Genomic DNA, 22343 nt, shown 5'->3' on the forward strand with positions numbered 1-22343 from the left:
ATCCTAAAACATCAATTGACCTAAGCCAAGAGGTATTGGTAGCTGAGGTGGAAAATGAGAGGAAATTGCCCTAATCAGCCTCCACAGCCTTTTTGGACCTATGCCTTTTCTGCATGCCAAAAATTTCCATGTACAAACAATTTTTTTTTTCTTGGAAAATTAGGGAATTAAATACTTAAACCATCCCTTTCAAAAGGAAAAATAAATAAATAAATAAATCCTTTATCCATCATTTTGAACTCAGAATTATATTCATACCCACCAAAAACATCCCCCCCTTCTTTTAGGTTTTTCAGAGCAGCTACCACCAAGAAGTCATAATATCCTCTTTAACATGGTTTGAATTCATATTCCAATTGCCTAATTTTTTGGACTCCTCGTGATTTCCATAAAATAATCAAGATTTCTTATAAACAAGTCTAAATTTTCTCACTTTTTAGATCTGTTCATCACCAAACAAAGGGGTGCTTATGATATATTGGTCTTCCTGATCTGATTTTTAATTAATCAAGTGGGGTTTATACAATATGTAAAAGAATCAAGCCTTTTAAAGTAATAGGATTGGATGTTAATTGTTCCAAAGATATTGATCTCGAACCCATTGAGTTCACACCAAAGGAAAATAAAAATATGCTGAATTGACAGGGTAAGTTTTTGTCAAAATTATGACGAATATTTTGAATATTCAAGCGACATCAATTACCCTGCCCCATGTCAACATTTTCACATAGACGAAACCGTGAAATTTCAATAGCTTCAGGTATATATTCTAATTGTTACTATGAAACTAAAGACATATCATTTGATGGGAAATGTTAAAACAGAGACTTCATACCTACCGAGCCATTTAAGTCTTTATGAAGATGCCAAAATTGTTGGGGGGTATGAGATTTGGACCTTCTAGACTGATCTCCAAAAGTCCACATCAGAAGGTCAAACCAAGCATCTTGAAAACCTACAGAAACACAAAAGATACAAAAGCAAACAAACAAATACATAACATGATGAAAATGTGACGTTTATATGAGGTGAGCAGGGAAAGGATGTCTCGTAAATAAGTCATAACTTTGATCCCTTTTTTATAGAAGGTTTCTTGTGTATTATATTGATTTGCTTCTTGCTCAAGTATCAGATGTTTGAACATAATATCAGATAATCCACAAGAGTTTCCCACATCTAATGTTAGAAAAAGAAGATCTAGAACCGGCAGGGAAGTTCAATGGAGCGCTAGTCGTAAGTTACTATTCTGCCAAACACATCAAGCAGCTCCTCATGCTTGGACTTTGTTACCTTTAACTCCAGAGTTACCTTTCAAATATGCAAGAGAAAATTAAGTCAGAATCAAATATGGCCCACTTATATGATTACTTAGTTCAGGCTTAATATCTAAAAGCATAACACTCTAAAGTGGGTAGATGGAAAAAGAACAAGAAAAAACTTCCGAGCCATCAAGTGTTTCTATAATGGAACAAAAATAATAATTTGTTCGTGTGAAAAAGATTGTCTCGCAATTATTAGACCAACTATAGTATATGTACACACACATAAATTTGTTTAGTGTAGTCAATAAATCAACAAGTAATGGTGATCGGTTTCTTTTCTTTTAAGAAAATTGTAACTAAAGGATCCACATATGCATCTTAGTCAAATAGATTTTGACATATCGGCTCATATTAATAAACTTTTCACAGTCAATCAAGACGGAAGGTTTTACTTAAATTAAATAGTCAGCAGGATTTTAGCTATCTGCATATCTTTAACATCCTAAAAGACTCGTGTAAGTTGTTATACGTCACTAAATTGAATAATAAACTAAAGCATAGGTCACATCGTTTTAGATAGATGCAAAGTTGTCTTGGGAGCGGCTTATCAATTAGGAGGAAAATAGAGAAAGAGCTCACCTCCTTGAAGATTTCACTGTAAGAAGTCTCTTCAAAGCCCTACACCAAATAAAAGGGATCTTTTAGAGAAAAAGAAAACTAACAATAATGCAATATCAATTTTTAAGAGTGAATTTGTTGGCAATATCAAAACATGCCGACTTGGTTTGGTGTGGATTCTTTTGTATCCAACAAACGAAAATTTTAGCTACTAGCAGTAGGACATAAATATTATTTCAAAAAATCAGTTCTTTTCTGGACAGAGAAACCAACCAATTTCTTGAACAAACTGAGAGACCCTTCATTCGAGTCTCCAATTTTAACCCGGAAAGTATGGATCCCGAGGTTCTTGACTGCAAATGCCATCATCATTAGGACAGATTCTTTCCCAAGTCCTTTACCACGGCTATGCTAACAAAAACATAGATGTAGGAAGTTTAGTGGACGTCGTAAAACATTGATCCCAAAAAATATATGAAACTAGCAAATGAAGAACAAAATCTCATCACAAAATAATCCACATACATGGCCAGGAATCAACCCAAAACATTGCAAGGAAAAAGGGATTTTTTTTAGTTCAACGTGTGGGCATATGCCTCAAGTAGTGAGCTATAGTCAGCTTGGAAAAATAGGATGGTTACCAATACATGCACATTTGGAGATTCATTCAAGCATACTATTTACTTCTTATCTTGAATAGAACACTTCATTGCTTCCCATAATTTGGTACTTCAGTGCTTTTAAATAGCCAGAAAAACACAAAACGTAGAAATTTTCTTATAGAAGAAGCAATAACCAATAAACAAGACACTACGAAGAGATCCATGGCATAGAGTTAGGCAAACCATAAATGGCTGTTTATATTGACAGAACTTCACAAACCACAGTCATTGAAGAAAATTAGAGATCAAAAGAGCATTACCGTACAATCAAGGAACAAAAACATCACATGACAAAAATATCAAATCTGGTACCTCTTGAATTCAGCTATCATTATTTCGACCTCCGCTAAACGAGAATCATCCAGATCATTCATGTAAAGATTCACGTCACCAACCATGGCTGGAATACAGAAACAAAGCGTATAAACAAAGCAACCCCCCAACCCAAAAATTATCAGTTAAACTAAAGACCAAAGAACTAACCTTCAACACCAGGATTCCCATGGATGAATTTTCCCTCGACCAATTCCTTATCCAATACAATGAAAGTCTGCTCTGAAAAAGCCACCCCCAAATCCACACCATGATAAGATGCATTGCAAAAACAAACATAACAAGAATTTGAAAAACAACCCAGATAAAAATTTGATAAAATTGAGAGAGGAAACAAACAAATGAAGATAATGAAGTACTTTTTGGGTCTTGGGTCCATGATTGTTGCATCTGGTACTCTTGATCAAGAGTGAGGGGTTCGGAGCCTGTGGCTTGAAGAAGAGCTGGGTCTTTCATCCATTGATGATACTTGGGTACGTGTTCTTCCATGTAAGGCACCAAAATTACCCTTTCCCCTTCTAAACTCACCCCATTTTTCTTCATCTCTCCCATCCCACTTGGACTCACAACCAGTGTGAATCAGAGACTTTCCTGGATTGAATTCATGATGACACTACTCATTTGAGGAGGAAAGAAAGCAGTAGCAAAGACGGCGAAGAGTAAGCCCAACTGCCATTTCCAAGAGAAGCCCACCAACATCCGTCGCTCCGTTTGAGTGGGCTCAATTAACTTGGGGTTCATCTAGGAAAAGACGCCATTGCCATTAACATTAACTTAGAAGATTTAGGGATACTAAATTTTCTAAATTTTGTTATATTTTCTTACTTGTTATATTTGTTAGCTATTTTGAATTTCGTAGTATTGTTTGACTTAACTATCTTCAAATTCTTGATATTGAACAAAAGAATTGATAGAACAAATTGCAAATCGGTTGAGTTATGTTCATGTTGCTATTTTACTTGCTAATTGTCATTTATTGGATTTTTAATCTTTTAATTTTGTATTTGTTATCTGTTAATTTTAATTTGTGTACCGATAATTTATATGTCTTATGGTGCTTTTATCTTATTTCTTTTAGTTGAGGCTTAGAACTTTTAATAGAATGATCTTTTAGATGGAATGATGAACTTAACCGTTAACATTAACACAAGTTAATTTTATGTTACGATAAATTAAAAAAACAAAAGTTTTTGACAATAACAACAGCCTTAACAACAAAATAGACACCAATTTGATCTTCTTGTAGGGGACTTAAAATTTATCAAGTGCTTAAAATGTAACTTCACCCTTGCATTTAAACTAGAGTAAATCAAAGACATCATTATTTTGAATCCAAACTTAGGTTTAACCCAAGATTGAAGAAAAATGGAAATCCTTCATATTCTACCAAACCATAAATACCAATGAAGTGTGACTTATCCTCAAAGCAAATTTCCTTTAGCTTATAGGGAATAATAATGATCCATCATTCTCACCACCATAATTCTTCTAAATTCCTTAAATTCCCAAATACTAACTCATAACTTTCATAACCCCAACCTCTTCCACATTCATTAGCTCTCGGTCGTTCTCCATCCATTGCAAAGTTTATAAAAAAGTGTAGTTGTTAAATGTTATATTAAATTTATCCTTACCTATCAACTTAATTTTTTTTGGATCAATTAGTGATTTGAGAGCAGACATCAATAAGTAAAATAATTAATTTTACAACAATAGTTTCATGAACGTCTAAACATCAAGTTATCCTCCATCAGTGGATTTAAGCTGATTTTTTGGGCTCGTTAAGATATTAATGTTTATTTCACATCATTTGATAACATACTTATATACTATTTAAGTCAAATGTTTGACTTGACTAATTTAGTTTCCTTAAAAAGTTAAAAGACTCTCATATTTCAAAATATTTATTTATCATTTTTTAAAATTACACATTAAATGCACATATTTAATATTTCATTTATTTGGCTCTTTCACTTAATTGTTTCAATGTTTTCTAAATTCTTATTTCATCATTTTTCTAGTTTTCACAATACATATCATGAGCATGTATGTGTGTATATACAACATTACCATCATCTAACATCATGAAAATAGCGTACACTAAATATGTTTTCTTATTTATATTATATGTACATTTGTGTTGATTCTAATGATTAGCATATGAAAAATCAACTTATAGTTGTTTGTGTTCTAAAATCAACTTCATATACTACACACTATATTAGAGAGAGAGAGAAAGGTTTGTGAGTGATTTTATATACTACACACTATATTAGAAGAAGAAGAAGAAGAAGAAGAAGAAGAAGAAGAAGAAGAAGAAGAATATTTGGTGGTATATGAATCAGGTAAGACGAAGAAAACTAAAGTTGAAGAGCAAGTAAGTTGAAGGAGAAGTCACATCCGGTGAAGAAGAGAAAGACATGGGGTATTTATCACTTTTGCATTTCATTCATTAAGTGAAATTAGTGTAGGCTTATGTATTTCGTCATTTCTCTGCTTTTCCATATTGTTCTGCTATAGATAATACAAATTATTCATAATCATGCTATTCACTAATAAACATTTCAAAGATGTAGCCAACAATAACATTTTAGAAAACATAATGGCAATTTCTTAGGCTCAAAATTGGCTATTGAAAACATAACTTAACCTTTACATTTAAAGGAAGTTAGATCAAAGACATCATATATAAGATTAACCCAACTATGAAAGTGGAAAAATAGAGTGTTAATTACCTACTAAACCATACTAATGAAGGGTTACTTATCTTTAAAGAAAATTTCCCTAAAGTATTAGCTAAGTGGACATAATGATGTTCCATCACTTTCATCCTTCAATGCTTCTAAATTGCTCAAATTCCAAATACATCATTACGTTTACCAACATTATCATACTCATAATCTCCACTTCTTCTTCTACCACTTCATTTCATTTCATTACCCCCTTCACTTCACCCACCATTCTCTCATTCCTTCACCTCCGGCCACCATGCTCCGTCGTCATCTCCTCCTTCTCCTCCTCTTTTCCTCCATCTCCGCCGCACTTGCAGCCCATTGCACCACCGTCACCGCCACCAAAACCTTCCAACAATGTATGAATCTCCCAACCCAACAAGCCTCCATTGCTTGGACTTTTCACCCTCACAATGCCACTTTGGACCTTGTCTTCTTCGGCAATTTCATTTCTCCCTCCGGTTGGGTCGGCTGGGGAATCAACCCCACGTCGCCGGGGATGACCGGAGCTCGTGTTCTCATCGCCTTCTCCGATCCCAACTCCGGCCAAATTGTTGTCCTCCCTTACGTTCTTGACCCGACTGTAAAGTTACAGAGAACCCCTCTTCTCTCTCGCCCTCTCGACATCCGTCTACTTTCTTCCTCCGCAGCTTTGTACGGTGGGAAAATGGCCACCGTACACAACGGCGCCGCCCTCCAAATCTACGCTACTCTCAAACTCATCCCAAACAAAACGAAAATCCATCTCATCTGGAACCGCGGATTATACGTCCAAGGCTATTCCCCAACCATCCATCCAACCACATCCGACGACCTCTCTTCAATTGCAACTCTCGACGTGGCCTCCGGCACCGCCGCAAGCCAAACCAACGACATCGAAACACTCAAAGTAATCCACGGCATCCTGAACGCCATATCATGGGGACTCCTACTCCCGATCGGCGCCGTAACAGCGCGATACCTCCGACACGTACAAACTCTAGGCCCGGCGTGGTTCTACGCGCACGCAGGAGTCCAACTAGCTGGATTCGCTCTAGGAACAATCGGATTCGTGATTGGAATCCGATTGGGAGAGCTTTCACCAGGAGTGGAGTACTCGCTGCATAGAAAATTAGGGATTGGGGTTTTTGCGCTGGGGGGAATACAGACATTGGCGCTGCTATTCAGGCCGAAAACGACGAACAAATTCAGAAAGTATTGGAAATCATACCATCATTTCGTGGGATACGCATGTGTGGTGATGGGAGCGGTGAATGTGTTCCAAGGATTTGAAGCGATGGGGGCGAGTGGATCGTACGCGAAATTAGCGTATTGCTTAGGGCTTTCGACGCTGGTAGGGATTTGCGTGAGTTTGGAGGTGAATTCATGGGTGGTTTTCTGTAGAAAATCGCAAGAGGAGAAGATGAGAAGAGAAGGATTGATCGGAGTTCCTGAGAAGGAAAGTGGAAGCCATAACTAGAGGAACCGAAATGAAGATGAAAAAGAAGATGACATATAGAGATTGTTTTGCTTTTTTCATTTTTGGGTTAAAAAGTATTTATAGTGAGTTTTCTGTTTTTTCATTTTTATTTCTAAAAATTTTAGTAAAGTTCTTGTCATATATATTTTGGATAAAAATGAAATAGAAGACTTGTTTCGCTCATACCTTAAAATTACTCTTTCTTCTTAGTTTATATATTCAAACCATTATAAAAAATAGATTTTATATCTTAATAAAGATCTAGAAATTTAGGGTTACTTCTCACTATTTCAATCCTTTACTCCAAATATTAAATTAAAAAACAACTATAGATCCCTAAAATATTTTCTTTTCTTTTTAAACTATTAGTCCCTCACTTTTTCATATCATAGTTATTAAGTTTTGAGCTTTTAATTGTCTATAAATTTTTAATCTAATAAATCTATGGCATATTTAATCAATTATGTTATAGTTTTATTATTATCGATGAATCGATATTAATGTATCGACCTATCACCTTCAATTTATCAACTTACTTTTAGATGACCTAATCAACATGATCGTCAGCAAAATACAAATTCATATTAATAGCTTATAAGAAGGTTGATTTTTAAGTTGATAAGTGTTATTTGAACATATAATACATCAGATAGTTTTTATGTTAGTATTGATAAACGAAGGGAATAGTAAATAAACTATTGTGACAAGATTAACGATGACTTGTAATTAATACTTGGAAAGTAACGACAGCAATATGCAAGTTCAAGTTTCAAATAAATTATCGAGTCATGTACATTTCTCAAAGTCCCTAATTGAAGATGTATGAATAGATAATCGAAGACGATCATTACGTTAGATAAAACAAAGTAAAAAATCAAAGTTAATGGTAGAATATGTTATGCACGTTGGACAATGAAAATCACAAGTTGAATCGCGTTGAAACGAAGAGTAGTCTAAAACAGTCAAAAACTTGTTTTGAAAAGTTGGTGAAGGGACGTGTCTGATGTTGTCCATCTGAAATGGTGTTACGAGAGCAGTTTACTCATTTTTTATTCTACCTTTGAATTGATGATGCGAAATAAACATATTAAATCAAAATCATACAGCATTTAAAAAGTTAGATGAGTAAAACACTAACAATCACAATCACATTGATTTACCATTAAGGTCCATTTCGATTTATAGTTCAATTGAAATCAACTAAGAGATTACACCATTTTTCATTTTTGGAGTAAGCGTGACTTTAACTCATTGTATTCTAACGATTTTCTATACCTATCTTTGGTAAGGTTTGAACTAAATGGAGTGTTGATTTGGAACAGTTCTTTTTATTACTCAAATTTGAGTTGAATACTTTATAAAGTTGGTTGAGAAAGAAAAGTAAATATAGCAAAAGATTTTGTGATAAAGAAGTGTACAATTTTGGTAGTCGAAAAATTTAGATGAAGAATTAGAAATTTACCTCCTCTGTTGACAATTAATTTGAATATTTATTATTATAGACGAAATTAAATCTTTTTATCTCACACATCAATTCTTTTTATATATATAAAAAGTGATTTATTTCAAAATTAGAAAAAAAAAAACAAATTATTTACCTTTTATAAACCAAAACAATTAAAAACAAAATTCATTATAGATTTTTTTAGGGGTAAATATTCTATTTATATTTTTTTGTAATTTCCCAAAAATTTCCTTCGAAAAAAGATTTTGCATCAATAAAACATCCAAACATTTGAGAGTAATAAAAAGAAGGCACGTTTGCAAAAATAGCAAAAAAATTTATGATAATAGGGTCTATATCACTACATTTTCTAAATTGTAAAAGTAACACATTTAAAAGTGGAAAGCTCTTTGATAGCCATTTTATATCCCTCTTATAGTCTGATATATCTAATTACTTATCATATTTGCAATATTTGCAATATGCAAAAAAAAAGAGGTGCTATGGGGTACTTTTTTTTCTAATTTTTATCATTTGATGCAATTTTCCTAAAAAGAAACCTATAAAATATTTATATCTTTTATTTTTTTTTTCTATTGAGCTACAATATAGGGGTATTTTCAAGAACAATAAAATGAACAAAAATACTTATAAAATATAGCAAAATTTTAGATTCTATTAATGATAGACATTAGTAGATACTGAAAGGCTTTTATCAGTATATATCGGTGACATTAATAGACAATAATACATTGATAGAATCTAACATTTTACTATGTAATTTCATTTTTTTAAAAATATTTTCGGTATTTATCTATTTACAATCATATATATATTGTGTTTTTGTGTATAAAATGTAAAGTTTTTGAATGGTTCACAAAGAATTGTCGCTTTGGCCGAGTGGTTAAGGCGTGTGCCTGCTAAGTACATGGGATTTTCCCGCGAGAGTTCGAATCTCTCAGGCGACGATTATTTTTTTCCTTTTATTTTCAACTTTATCTTTTAAATTGTTTACTTTTAACTCAAACCTTTTCGCATAAACTTTAATTAGACGTAAAGTTAAAAGTTTTGGATTTATTAAATAAACACAAAGTTGAGTTTTTTTTTCTCTAATAAATATGACAATTTCAGAACGTATGAAATTTAACTTTATGTTTTATATGGAAGAATATTGTCTGACATTGCACTGATGATGAATAACTTCCTATGATGTGGCTTATTATTAACCCAATGACATGGCCCAACAAAACGTTATCTTTTTTTTTTCCACAATTTTTCATTTAATGTTACCTCCTATGATTTTACAAAAATGTGATTTAAAAATTAACAGAATCAAAAGTCTTTTTCAATAGTACAATGTCACTTTAACAGATAAGATGATAATGTACTCTAATAAAGGACCATACGGTTAGAATTCATATAGTTTTATAAAGAGTGAATAAAAAATCATAAAGAAACATGTGAGAGAGTCACCACTAAAAAAGATTTCATAGAGTTCTTAAAAAACTATATTTGGCATACGAAATAAATTGCGTTCAACGAATTGATGAGAAACATTGTGAAAAAATGGTTATTTCGAAAGAGAAAATTTTAACTCTAGCAACGATTGTCCCAACACCTCTAATGTTACAAGAACCCTTTTGTAAATTTAAGAAGCTATTTCATATTAAATTAAAACGATACAAATAAACTAATACGACATATATCTTTAGAAAGTAAAGTTTGTTATACTTGAAATTATTATCGAACAAAACAATTTTCCTTGATATAATGTATTATTTAGTAAACCTTTGAAAGCATCTTGTCTGGGTGGTGTAGTTGGTTATCACGCTAGTCTCACACACTAGAGGTCCCCAGTTCGAACCCGGGCTCAGACAAGTATTTTTATGATTATTAATTTACACCATTTTTTTTATAAATCTATGATACACTTTTATAAATATATATTATAAAAAAATTTAACGTAAATGAGTTGATGCATTTACGTGCTTATAAAAACTTAGCTTAATGTATCGTACACTCAAAAAGTTATTATTATTGTCATATATTTGACTTTTTATTCTACTCAACAAGTGTCTGATGCGTGTCCAACAATTGTCTAAATATCTAATGGGTGTTAAAAAGACACATTAGTCAAATTAAAATTATCGTGCTTCTTGAATGTTGGAATTAATTGTTTAACACTAACATATTAGTTTACTTAACTTTAAGTAAAGTATTTAACATGTTTGACGTGAGTATACATTGAAATCTTGTAGTTGGATTAATATGATACGTACGAAATAAGTCCATATATTATGTGACAAAAGAATTATAATTTATAAATGTGATTCCTATAATCGAACGTTTTTTAAAATTAGAATTTACTTTTAATAGAAAGAAAAGAGAAAAAAATTTGGACGACCAGTACTTGAAACTGGTGCCTTAGACCAACTCGGCCATCTTGACGACTTAGTTTGAAAAAAAATTAGAATTTTTCTTTTTCTTTTGGTTTGGTAAAAAAATTTTAGAAAATAAAAAAATAAAAAGAAATTGAAACTATTTACAAACTATAACAAAATTCATTAACTTTTTTCTAGCCTATTTAAGTTTTTTTTACTATGTTTTGTAAATAGTCTTAATTTATTTGTTATATATAAGAAGTTCTCAGGATATAAAATAGTAACTGATGTTAGAGAAATAAATTGCCGCTCGTGAAATTGATATTATAACCTAATCCGACCCGTTAACTTTACCTCATTATGAGTTTTAAATTTTCTATCTTAGTAGAGTTGGTTTATTAGTTTTCTTTGCTAACTTATTTAGTTGTTAACAATTTCGTTATAGAGATCATTTTTAAGCTGTAATAACTAAATTTAGGACAATTCATAACATACAAACAAAATCAATTTTATTTTTCACTCATTTATATACAAATATTTTAAAAAATTTAAATTTGTTTGGTAACTATTTAAATCTTGTTTGATAACTATTTTGTTTTTGTTTTTTTTTTCTTTAAATTAAGACTATAAAGAATACTTCTATATCTGAACTTTCTTTTTATTGTTATCTATTTTTTTTACTGTTGATTTTAAAAATCAAGCAAAAATTTTAAATAAAAAAGGTTGACCCTATTTAACTATTTCGTTTTTTGTTTTTGTTTTCAAAAATTAATTGTGTGTTTGGATTATCTTATAAAATGTTTAAATATGAAAAAAAATTATTTTTAAAAAGTTTGACGTATTTGGTAACTTTTCAAAATGCATTTTTAAAAAATGAAATTGAAAAATAATTCATTTAAAAAAAACTCAAAACCAAATTTGAGAAAACAGTTTTTTAAACAAAATTATCTATATAAACACTAATAAAAAGATATAACCCAACATATATATGTTTAAATTTTAAACTCATTTTAAAGAAATTGTTTAAAAAAAAACGTATTTTTAAAAAATATTTCATTTTTTTCCATAAATAATCCAAATGCACTCTAAGTCTATTTCGTTTTAATATCTCATAATGATTTGCATATTTCTTAAATGCCAAATTTTAAAAACAAAAACAACTTTATGAAAGTTATTTACTTCAATTTTGAAATTTTGGAACCATTGATAGAATGTAGATGACAAGAGAAGAAAATATGGGGTGGAAGTAGTGTTTACAGGCAAAATTTTTAAAAACAAAATGGTTACCAAACGAGACTTTTAATTTTAAAAAACTTGTTTTTACTTTAAAATTTGGCAAAGCTTTCAACTCTTATACTTGAGAAAAATGAAAATTTTAGATCAACAATTTTTTGTATGCTAGCCAGTTATGTTTGCTTTGACAATATTATATTATTTGAACATCATATCAATCCTTATATGAACTTGTACTCCCTTGCATAAAACCCTAGATCCGCCACTATCTACTAATAGACATTTTTAACTTCAAGAGATGTTAGGCTCATAAGTTTAGAATTAAGAGCATTTGCCATTTAAAGTCAAACCATTGTTTGTCCATTTAGAGTAAAAATTTCGAATTAAAATATTAAATTCTTGAATCTTTAAATAAATTGTGGAAGAATAAAAAATCTAACATTTAATCTATGCCTCATGTTCTACGTTCAATCGTATATCCAAAAATCCACGATAGAGAGGAAAGGAGAGGGATAGTACAAAGGTAGGTGTTATGGGCTTCTCGATTTTATATATTCTGTATATTTTATAGAAAAAACTATGTACTATGTACAAAATGTCATTGTTTGAGAGAGTACGTGCCCTAGCCCTTAATAGATCCATAGCTATCTACGACATCGTAGATAACTTCATTTGTTGACGGTTTTGTTAGGAACTTCAAATATTTAAACTGAGTGCAGTTTGAATAAAAGCTGCCACAACTTTGTACTAATTTGTGCATGCAACGGTGAAAAAGCAAACATGCAGTCGAAGTTCATAGTAAATGGCTATTTCCTTTGCTTCTTAACACACTTAAGGTTACAAGAGATTGATTATACATTTTCCATAAAGAACTGTTATGAGTTTTCATTTACAAATCCAGCCGATGGTTAATCTGATACATCGATCTGCGCCAAAGGGCCGGAAATCCCGACTTTCTTTTCTGTTTCCTACTTCCAAATAGACGTATTCCACTGAAGATCTTAAATAGACGACTTGCATAGTTCCGTTGAGCAGAAAAGTTAACAGAGCCGATGCACCCCGTTACCTGTTCGTGTGAGTTCCTTTTCTTGTTCGAGTATCTACTTTCCACATCAGGTAGTTTTGTTCTTCCTTCTGCTTTGCTGCTCGACAACGTCTCCGTTTTCTTAGACAACGTCTGCCACTGAATGCTTTTCTTCAAGGCAATCAGCTCTTGTTCCAGATTCTGAATTCGGAAACTGGTCGACTCGTATTCATTTCTAGAGGATTCATGTGTCTGGATCACATGGTCTTTTTGTAGCAAGAAGCTTAAGGTTCTTCTGTTTGGATCAGCTCCATCTGTGTAAGGACTGTCTCGTAGATTCTGGCTGTTTGAGTTTGGAAATCTAGAGCTTGAAAGGCTCCCTGAGAATTCGCCATAACGTGCAAACCTAAATGAGCTTGAACACTCTTTGAATACCTGTTGGGTATTCAATTGCTGAACGAAAAGCGCCTGGACTATCAAACGAAGGGGCATCAACTCATTTTGAACAGCCTCAATGCATGCCTCTTGTGATAGCTTCTGGCAGTTGAGGTACTTGCATACTGCCCATTTGTCCTCTTGGGAAAGTTGCGACTGTGCCTGAAGAACAAAAGATAGAAACCAAATCTTTCACAGTTAAGGAGCTGGTAGAGCCTTGACATTTTCCAAGATAAAACAAATTTGTTCGACTCATTCGTACTGTAGTAATTGACAAAATCAATGCTTTAAAATCTTGTTTATTGGTCTATACAGATGAGTAAATGTGTCTAAACCTCATTTGGAATGGCGTTTCAAGAAAAGAAAAACAGATTATTGAAGAGTTATGTCATGAAGAATATAGAGTTTCATCAAGATTTACCTGCAGGAATGTATTTACTGCCCTATAAAGGTGATTGTGATTCTCTCGCCACGCCCCAGGCACTTTTTCAATGAGTTCCACAAATCGTTTCTGTTCGAGTTTTGGATCAGGAGCAATATAGGTCAGATATTCATCCCACAACTCTGCCACAATTGAGTTGCTTCCTGAATGGTTGTGATTCATCTTCATGTTAGAAGATACAAATAACTCTAGTATCTTCTCCATTGTAGCTAACTCGATGCTGGAAGAAACCGAGTCTGCCCCTGTTTTCGGTAGAAGAAAGTCTTCCACTTGGGCAAAATGTAATACTGATGCTATCTGGTCTTGCAGTTTTTGAAGGTTGTTACTTTTCAGACCAATTTCAAGTGATTTTGAAAGCAATGCAAAGTAAAAGCCTACAGGAACCACTCTACTAGTCCTATGTCCCATAGGTAGAAGATCAAGGAGACCTTGCAAAATATATGAAACCTTTTCATTTGCTTCATCATCTACAATCTTCTCATCAGTACTCTCCCAGAATTGGCGCATTTTTTCCGAAAGAATCCATTTGTTTGCATAGAAAACGATGATGGGGCTGACATATTTTTCTTTCATACCTTGTCTTCTGAGGGATCCCACTACTCTTTTGAAGAATTCAAATGGCAGAGCAATAAGGTCCTTGATCCAAAGATCTTGGCACAAGATTTCTTTCACGATTTCACAGCTCCAAACCTGACTAGCCAATGCATCCATCGTGACAACTGGTTGGTCTCGTCTTCTCTCAGGGTCAAGGATCTCCATGCAAGCCATGAAGGCAAGCGATTCAATGCAACGGCTAACAATTAACAGCTCCTCAGACCAAGGAAGCAATTGTTGACACTTTTGGAGTACAATTAGTGTATCGTCCCAGCTTTGGAAAACCACTTGATTCAAATAGATATCGAATCGTTCGCATAGGTTACTGGAACAGTAATCATCTGTCATTTCGAGAAATTCTGCAGCGCATCGGAGGGCTGCTACGTTAAAAGGATCAACTAGAGTAGAGGAGCCATAGATGAACAGTGCAAGTAACTCAAAGGTTTCAGGTCCTCCAGGAAAGTTCGGCGGGAGCTCATACTCGGTCGATTCATTCAATCTCTTCTGGAAGTATCCACTCTTTGATAGGAGAGGATGCTGCAGGGTGACAACAAACATGGTAAAAATTTAAAATATTCTCATAGTTGAATATGAAGAGAAATGTTGGATATTTAGAGGGGGGAAAAAGAAAATAGAAAAAAGAAAGAAGAGAATAGGATACACTGGTATATTTCAGAGATCATCTTTACCTTGTGGAGGTGGAAGATTCGATCACCAACTCGAATCCGAACAGAAACAGGCAAACCGGTTTCTTGGCTCCTGAGACATAATCTACTTAATCAGAAATCAAGGTAAAATCATAGATGAAGCAATATAATCTTAAAAACAGTGAAACCAACCATGAAATAATCTTGATCTTGAGCAAAACTCCAATATTCGGTGAAGTGAAAGGACTAGAAGCCACTGAGCTGATTTTGGGGCTGATCACTGCCATCAACAGAACTCCTAAAGGACCTCCAAACCAGAATTTATGAAAGTTCCAAATAGCTAAGTGAGTTGGGGATTCTTTGAACTAAAGCAAATTCTGATACTGAACAACGTTATGCCTTCTTATGGCCATAAATGACAGGCACCCATCTCAGGAATCGAAGAAATAAGTACAACCAAAGATTCTAGAATCCATTAACCAGTGTTAAATTAGGAAAATGGATGAGAGAAAAGAGGAAAAAAATGTAAGTTTGTCCACATACATTCGTGCAGTTTTTATTCCTTCAAAGTCAAAAGTCAAATCCACACGAGTGTAATCTCCATACCCCATATTTTAAGGCTTCAAAAACGTTCTCGGTTGCTGAAAAGTTGAATTCTTGAACTTGTAAAACACCTCGGCCAATAGAATAAGGTTGGCTTTCTCCCTCTTTCCCTTGTCATGTGAACCATATTTTTGGGTTCTACTCGTCCCTATCCCTTTGTATTCGTTCATATATTATAATTTTTTTCCCATTTGAGCAGGTGAATGAGATCTGACAGGGAACAAATACCTGGAAAAAAGAATCAGGAAAATTAGTAAAAGAGATTAAACAATAATGAGAAAGAGTTGAATTATGGAAGAAGTCACATTTCAAAGGCTAATACACCCAAGACGGCACGGCTTCTGAAAGCTTGAGAAAATGCTTTGGAAAAAGCGCGGCCCTCCCTTGCTTCCTTGCAGCATTTTTCTCAATCCCAAAACTTACTTTTGTTAAGTTCACTGCAGAGTGAGATACTGTACAACTTCTTTAATAATCAACTGTTCCTTTTACGCTACCTCTAATAACTTCAAAGACAAGATTCTTCCTGTCATCCATTAAGCCTTGAATAGAAAATTACAGAAAAGAAAACCACAGAAATATATAATACAATTTGAAGCCTACAGCCAAAAATAGTACTTCGTGTTCGTTCAACGATCTTCAAATATAAAACTACTATTCAATACACGTTTCTTGAACAATGAAACTTCCATTCCAGTGCAACTTGAAATCAAAAGCTTGAGACCCCATTTTTAGTAATTGAAAGCTTGAAATTCATCAAATCAAAGTTTACACAATACAGAAATTAAATACAGAAGAGGAAGAAATAAGAGCCACATTTTAAGATTCCAGAACAATCAATCAAATGGGTTGTTCATTAGTTTTCAAATGACCAAAATAAAGATCTTAGCAAGCTCTTTACATTGACAATGTACACCTTGTAAAAGAAAAGAGATATTAAGAAGGGCTTTCAAGACAGAATTGTTAGAATACATGAAGCACTTATGCTATATTGATTGGACAGATTACATCACCAAGCAGGATTAGAACCCTCTTTAACAGAAGGTGACCTAGAGCCAAAGCTACCATCTCTTGCAAACCTAGACAAACTCCTCCCGCTTTTCGGTGTCGCAGCACTCGGGCTTCCACCTCTGTAACTGGCACGAAGGGTTTCATCAAATGAAGATGACGATTTGGCTATTGCATTCCTAACAAACTTCTGGGCGGCCGGAGAGAGAGTCCTCTTTACACTTGGGCTAGCACTTCCCCCTCTAACAGGTGATGGCAAAGGAGGCTTCTGAAACATCTTCGATTTCTCCCTTAGCTTTCTTGCAGCCTCCCTTGAAAGTGAATGAGCCTTCTCGTCTCTTGCAGCTGGACATGGAATGTTATAACGTGGTCCATCAACAGAACCGCCAATGTCAATAGGCGTATCCTCAGGATCAAGTCTCAAGGGCGTTCCTTCGATTTCACCCCATGTAATAAATGGAGATTCATCTACACCAGGTGCAGGCGACGGCGTTCGGACAAAACTGTAGCCATTCTCAGCCTTTTTACCCGATTCTACATAAAATGGATTTGGGGTCTTCCTCAAATCCTCCAAATCATACTTCTTCAATCTATCCCCATCTCTATCCAGCACAGGATGCGGTGTAGTTCCAGCCACTGGGGTATAAATCACTTCAACCGAGCCATCGTCCTTTGGCCTTGAATCCATCAATTTACCATGGAACCGAGTGCTTGATCGGTTAATTTCCTTGGTTAGACCCTTCAATCTAACAGCCCTTTCTTCCTCTGTCAATGGAGCCTCACCTCTATCCGACGGATGATACATCAATAAATTTTTAGCAGTATATTTCCATCCTTCCAAGGTACTCGGCGGCTGATCGGAAGTCCCATAACCATCAGTTATTCTATCTCTCTTCACATCCTCAATTGACTTCACATCTTCCTTTTCACCCTCAGTCAAATAAGCATATCTCTCCTTCCTCTTCCTATTATCTTTCTCCAGAATTTTCGAAAAACTAAAATTATCCTCGCTCGTATATTGTCTAAAAAACTCATCAAGCGACAGCGATTCATCCACCACCTTACCATCTGAACCACCCTCCTCCGTTACACCGACGACTCCGCTTCCACCAAAGCCGGGTGTTTTCGGGGTTTTGCCCTCAAATTCATCAAAAGGGGTAAAGCTTCTCATAAAAGTGGAACCCGGTGTTTGAGACTTACCATCAGGGTTCAAACGTTTAACCTTCTGACCACGACGCTCCATGATCTTCAACTGCGCATCTCGGATTAAAATCGGGTCTGCGCTTTTAATAGCTTCAAGCCAATCGAGACGATCTCTGAGCTTCGAAATATCGGGAAAGTAATCACGCTCGATAATCTTCTCAATCGCTTCCACATAGGAATCCTCATCAAGAACCTTGGGGTGTTTCTTAGAGCTCTGAGGCGTAGTAATTGAAGATGAACTCTGAAGATTTTGGATTACGTTCTCGGAAACCGCCGATGGCGACGGTGATGAGATGTGCCGAGGAGAATGACCCGGAGAAAGAAGCATGATTGCAAAGCTAGATTAACAAATTCCGATTTAAGGAAAAAGAAAACTTGAATCAATCGACAGAGAAAATTCCACGATCTGAATCTGAAGAAGATTGAGAAGAAATTATGGCGTCTCTAGGGTTTCGAAATAATTTACGAAACAAAAATTTGAAGCATTACCGACTCATACGGCCAATGGTTTGCAACACGTGCGAATTTGATACACGCGCGTGTCTTACAAATTTTATTTTATTGCTGAAAGGCCCTAAAGTTTTCGAAATTTCCGGTAATTCCCTAAACTGTTCATAATATTAAACGAGGCCCTGGGTCTAAGCGTTAATAAGATAGTTTGAAATTATTTATTGACTAACAATTTTATTTTTTATAATTCTAAAAAATAATAAGTTTTTAAAGGAAAAATGGTAGAAAATATAACATTTTGACATAATATTTACGTTTCATAGAAAAATCAAGTATAATAAATTTTATCTTTTAATAGTTTTATTATATGGATACACTTAATTTCAAATAACAAAAACAAAATAGTTACTAAACGAACCTTAATTCTAGTTAAGTTTATAAATTTGTTTGACACCGTGGAATTGAAATTTTAACAAACATGAACAAAACTATCATGGGTAATATTTTCTTCTATAGTTTGCTTATTTTTTTATGGATTTCTATTCTTATTTTCTTTTCCTTAAATCTTTTCTCGTTTTTCTTCATTTTACTAATAAGACTTGTTTTCTTTTTTACAAATAAGGTGGGGGTTTGAACCATGAACCTTTTGATCCTTAATGCATATAATTGAGTTGACACGTTGGTTGTACAAGATCCACTAATTTTGGTAAAATTATATATTTTTCTTTTTAATTTACTTCTTTTTCATGGTTTGTTTGATTACCATTTCAACATACTTTAGGAGACATTTAATTTTAATCAATTTTTTTATAAGAAAAAACTCAAATGAAAGTAGTATTCACCGTATTAATTTTTAAAAAAATCGTAATATTGACAAAAAATGGTTGGTCATCGAGAGATTTAGGACTTTTTTTTATTATGTCATATGTAAAATTCGAGTTTAGGGTTCACTATGCATATACATTGGTGTTAAAAATGCAATTAAAATTTTGAATCAACTACCATGATTCATAATCATATAAAGGAGAACAATTATCACCCATGGTATAAGTTCTTTTGGGTAAAACCAAAAGTAGACTCACGGGGATTTAAACTACTATATAAAACGATTATTAAACATCATAAACTATTCATTATAATTTTGTATTTAAAAACACTTCAACTTACCAAGATATTCATTGTAGCATGTAGGGGGAGATAATTGTCGTTTGTCACAAAAGTTAATTACCATCGACAGTGGCTAACAAGTGGAGTCATTAGAAACGTTGGACGGTAGAGTTCATTGGTTAATGGGCAAAGTTTAATAAAACAAAATCATAATTATATTACTAGTGAAGATTATTGAAGTTGGGGTTGAATAAAACAAAACCAATTTTATATTACTAAAATCATAATTATTAAATACATATAATAACCTATATATTGAGAGAGAGTAATTGTTTTAGAAGATAAAATTGTTGGAAATATTTACAAATTTAACAAAATGTTACTGTTTGTCGATAATAGACATTGATATTGAAAAAGTTTAAGGACTAGGGAAACAACCATACTCTTTTCTTTTACTGCCTACTCAAACATGAAACCAGTCTCTCCAAGGAGAAAGAGCATGTCCCATGTCTGGGGCCGTCCCTTTCAATGCACGATACAATGTTAATAACTATTTGTTTTTAAAGTCTTGATTCTTAAACACATGTAAGTTCAACTTTTTTAAGAATACAAACTACATTGGCAATCACAATTGCACTATTATTTTGGGCAAGAATTACTATGTATGTTCAAGTCCTCCTGGATGTCCAGTTAAGAAACATGTAGAGAAGACGTCTCATGATCCCAGAAAAAAATGGTGTTTACAACATATGAGGGCCAACATGACCATGTTGTGCCTCCCATTAGAAAATTAGAGAAAAGAAAACCACATGAATATATAATACAATTTGAGCCTACAACCAAAAACTATTTTACTAGTACCTCATGTTCTTTCGACGATCTTCAATAGAGAACTACTTGCACTTAACTATACAATACACATTTTTTGGACAATGAAACTCCCATTCCAGTGCAATGTGAAATCAAAAGCTTGAGACCTCGTTCTTAGTAATTAAAAGCTTGAAATTCATTAAATCAACGTTTACACAATACAAAAATTAAATACAGAAGAGACAGAAATAAGAGCTACATTTTAAGATTCCAGAACAATCAATCAAATGGATTGTCCATTAGTCTTCAAATGACCAAAATAAAGATCTTCGCAAGCTCTTTACGTTGACAACGTACACCTTGTAAAAGAAAAGGAGATATTGAGAAGGGCTTTAAAAACATAATTGTTAGAATACATGAAGCACTTATTCTATATTGATCGGAAAGATTACATCACCAAGCATGATTAGAACATGCTTTTACAGAAGGTGACCTAGAGCCAAAGCTACCATCTCTTACAAACCTAGGCAAATCAAGTTAATTTGAATTTGGGGTGATATTCGGTGTAATTTGTGATACGGTTAATTTTTAATTTAAAATTAGGGATAAAATCTAAAATTTAAAAGATTAAATTCGAGATTTATACCAGATAAAATCTTTTATAATTGATTTTTTAATTAAAAAAAGAATTTATATAATTCTAAATCTTATTAGATATTGGACTTGTCGATTAGATTATAATTTCGTCATCAAGCATAAACCAAACCTACGAAGGGAGCTAAAAAAAAGAGAAATTTTCGTAAATATAACAGAAAAGTAAAATATTTACGACCCGTGTAACAAAGCTCTTATACTTAGCCATTTTTTAAATATTTCAGGTTTGCTCTTCTCTTTTATTGTCTTTCTTCTTCGTCTTTCTTCACTTCTTCACCTGCGAATTTTATCGTCTTACCACTGTCTTTCTTTTTTTCAACTGTTATTTGGTTCAAGATCGTGTATCAAATATAAAAGATTTATTTTTTTTGTTCAAGATCGTGTACTAAACATAAATATAAAAGACTCAGAAAAAACGTCATTTAGATTTGGACCCAAATCTAAACAATCAAATTTAAACGATCGTGTATAAAAAAAAATAGTCAAATCTAAACGAATGTGTACAAAAAAATCCTAAAAAAATCGTTTAAATTAGCGTAGTCAAATATAAACTATCGTATACAAAAAAATCGTTTGTATAAACAAATCTAAACGATCGTGTACCAAATGTTGAAAAAAAAATAGTTTATATCGTTTAGTCGTGTAACCAAATCTAAACGATTGTTTAATAAAATTAAATGATTGTGTACAAAGAATTGAAAATTCAAATCGTTTAGATTTGTCTATCCAAATCTAAATGATCGTGTACCAAACAATAGTCAAATCTAAACGAGCTTGTATCAAATATATTTCGCGCCCGTTGTTGACAACGTGGTTGACGAGGCCTTTTTTGTATTTTCGAAATTGTTTAGTGTAAATATTTTGTTACTTTGCTATATTTTTTTAAAAAACCTCTAAAAAAACTTATGTTCACTTTTTTTTCCTTTCTTTTTTTTTTTTTTTTGATTTTCTGTCCCGTTTTGCATCATCTTTTAGCTATTCCTTGAAAGCCTCATGCAAGCACATACAAAGTAACACCTACATATTGGTTTGGTTCATGTTAGAAATGACCCCATAAAGGTTTGCGCACTCTATCATGCCACTTTTCTCGCTTCTAGCCAATCAAGATGATATCTAAGCTTTGAAATATAGGAAAAGTAATCACGCTCAACTATCTTCTCAATCGCTTCCACGTAAGAATCTTTATTAAGAACCTTGAGGTGCTTTCCAGAGCTTTGAGGCATAATAATCGAAGACAAACTCTAA

At 33.3% G+C, this 22343-nt stretch overlaps 4 protein-coding genes and 2 non-coding genes across 9 annotated transcripts; 3 read left to right on the plus strand and 3 right to left on the minus strand.

Moving 5' to 3' along the window:
* Positions 1-1055: 1055 nt before the first annotated feature.
* LOC103500531 (uncharacterized) lies at positions 1056-3555 on the minus strand. The gene is made up of 6 exons (XM_008463880.3): positions 3235-3555; positions 3026-3097; positions 2855-2942; positions 2154-2286; positions 1902-1940; positions 1056-1308 (listed from the first exon to the last, which is right to left on the minus strand). The coding sequence occupies exons 1-6, from the start codon at positions 3425-3427 to the stop codon at positions 1228-1230; spliced, it is 606 nt and encodes a 201-aa protein (XP_008462102.1). The 5' UTR covers positions 3428-3555; the 3' UTR covers positions 1056-1227.
* A 1777-nt stretch (positions 3556-5332) lies between these two features.
* LOC103500530 (cytochrome b561 and DOMON domain-containing protein At2g04850) lies at positions 5333-7249 on the plus strand. The gene has a single exon (XM_008463879.3). The coding sequence runs from the start codon at positions 5864-5866 to the stop codon at positions 7064-7066; it is 1203 nt and encodes a 400-aa protein (XP_008462101.1). The 5' UTR covers positions 5333-5863; the 3' UTR covers positions 7067-7249.
* A 2147-nt stretch (positions 7250-9396) lies between these two features.
* Positions 9397-9478, plus strand: TRNAS-GCU (transfer RNA serine (anticodon GCU)). The gene has a single exon. It is a non-coding gene; the product is annotated as a tRNA-Ser (tRNA).
* An 835-nt stretch (positions 9479-10313) lies between these two features.
* On the plus strand, positions 10314-10387 carry TRNAV-CAC (transfer RNA valine (anticodon CAC)). Its single transcript has one exon. It is a non-coding gene; the product is annotated as a tRNA-Val (tRNA).
* A 2529-nt stretch (positions 10388-12916) lies between these two features.
* LOC103500529 (BTB/POZ domain-containing protein At5g48130) lies at positions 12917-16387 on the minus strand. 4 transcript variants are annotated; one of them, XM_051085377.1, is made up of 6 exons: positions 16175-16387; positions 15810-16097; positions 15459-15731; positions 15309-15378; positions 14005-15156; positions 12917-13745 (listed from the first exon to the last, which is right to left on the minus strand). In XM_051085377.1, exons 3-6 carry the CDS (start codon positions 15551-15553, stop codon positions 13014-13016), a joined length of 2049 nt encoding a protein of 682 aa, XP_050941334.1. In that variant the 5' UTR covers positions 15554-15731; positions 15810-16097; positions 16175-16387; the 3' UTR covers positions 12917-13013. The 4 variants fall into 4 exon arrangements, with proteins under 4 accessions (XP_050941334.1, XP_008462100.1, XP_008462099.1 ...); XM_008463878.3 differs by having other exon boundaries at positions 15873-16387; XM_008463877.3 differs by having other exon boundaries at positions 15810-16387.
* A 304-nt stretch (positions 16388-16691) lies between these two features.
* Positions 16692-18575, minus strand: LOC103500528 (uncharacterized). The gene has a single exon (XM_008463873.3). It carries the CDS (start codon positions 18403-18405, stop codon positions 16876-16878), a length of 1530 nt encoding a protein of 509 aa, XP_008462095.2. The 5' UTR covers positions 18406-18575; the 3' UTR covers positions 16692-16875.
* Positions 18576-22343: the final 3768 nt, after the last annotated feature.

The sequence above is a fragment of the Cucumis melo genome, chromosome 1, assembly GCF_025177605.1.
Source record: "Cucumis melo cultivar AY chromosome 1, USDA_Cmelo_AY_1.0, whole genome shotgun sequence".
Classification (NCBI taxonomy): domain Eukaryota; kingdom Viridiplantae; phylum Streptophyta; class Magnoliopsida; order Cucurbitales; family Cucurbitaceae; genus Cucumis; species Cucumis melo.

What these genes read in the sequence shown, in the direction of transcription:
- LOC103500530 (XM_008463879.3), top strand. Translation starts at nt 5,864, where the DNA reads ATGCTCCGTCGTCATCTCCTCCTTCTCCTCCTCTTTTCCTCCATCTCC.
- LOC103500531 (XM_008463880.3), bottom strand. Translation starts at nt 3,427, where the DNA reads ATGGGAGAGATGAAGAAAAATGGGGTGAGTTTAGAAGGGGAAAGGGTA. An exon ending in ATGGACCCAAGACCCAAAAA is followed by an intron (nt 3,098 to 3,234) that starts GTACTTCATTAT and finishes TGGCTTTTTCAG; the next exon opens with AGCAGACTTTCATTGTATTG. An exon ending in ACAGTGAAATCTTCAAGGAG is followed by an intron (nt 1,309 to 1,901) that starts GTGAGCTCTTTC and finishes CATATTTGAAAG; the next exon opens with GTAACTCTGGAGTTAAAGGT.
- LOC103500528 (XM_008463873.3), bottom strand. Translation starts at nt 18,405, where the DNA reads ATGCTTCTTTCTCCGGGTCATTCTCCTCGGCACATCTCATCACCGTCG.
- LOC103500529 (XM_051085377.1), bottom strand. Translation starts at nt 15,553, where the DNA reads ATGGCAGTGATCAGCCCCAAAATCAGCTCAGTGGCTTCTAGTCCTTTC. An exon ending in AAGATCAAGATTATTTCATG is followed by an intron (nt 15,379 to 15,458) that starts GTTGGTTTCACT and finishes ATTATGTCTCAG; the next exon opens with GAGCCAAGAAACCGGTTTGC. An exon ending in CAGTAAATACATTCCTGCAG is followed by an intron (nt 13,746 to 14,004) that starts GTAAATCTTGAT and finishes TTTGTTCTTCAG; the next exon opens with GCACAGTCGCAACTTTCCCA.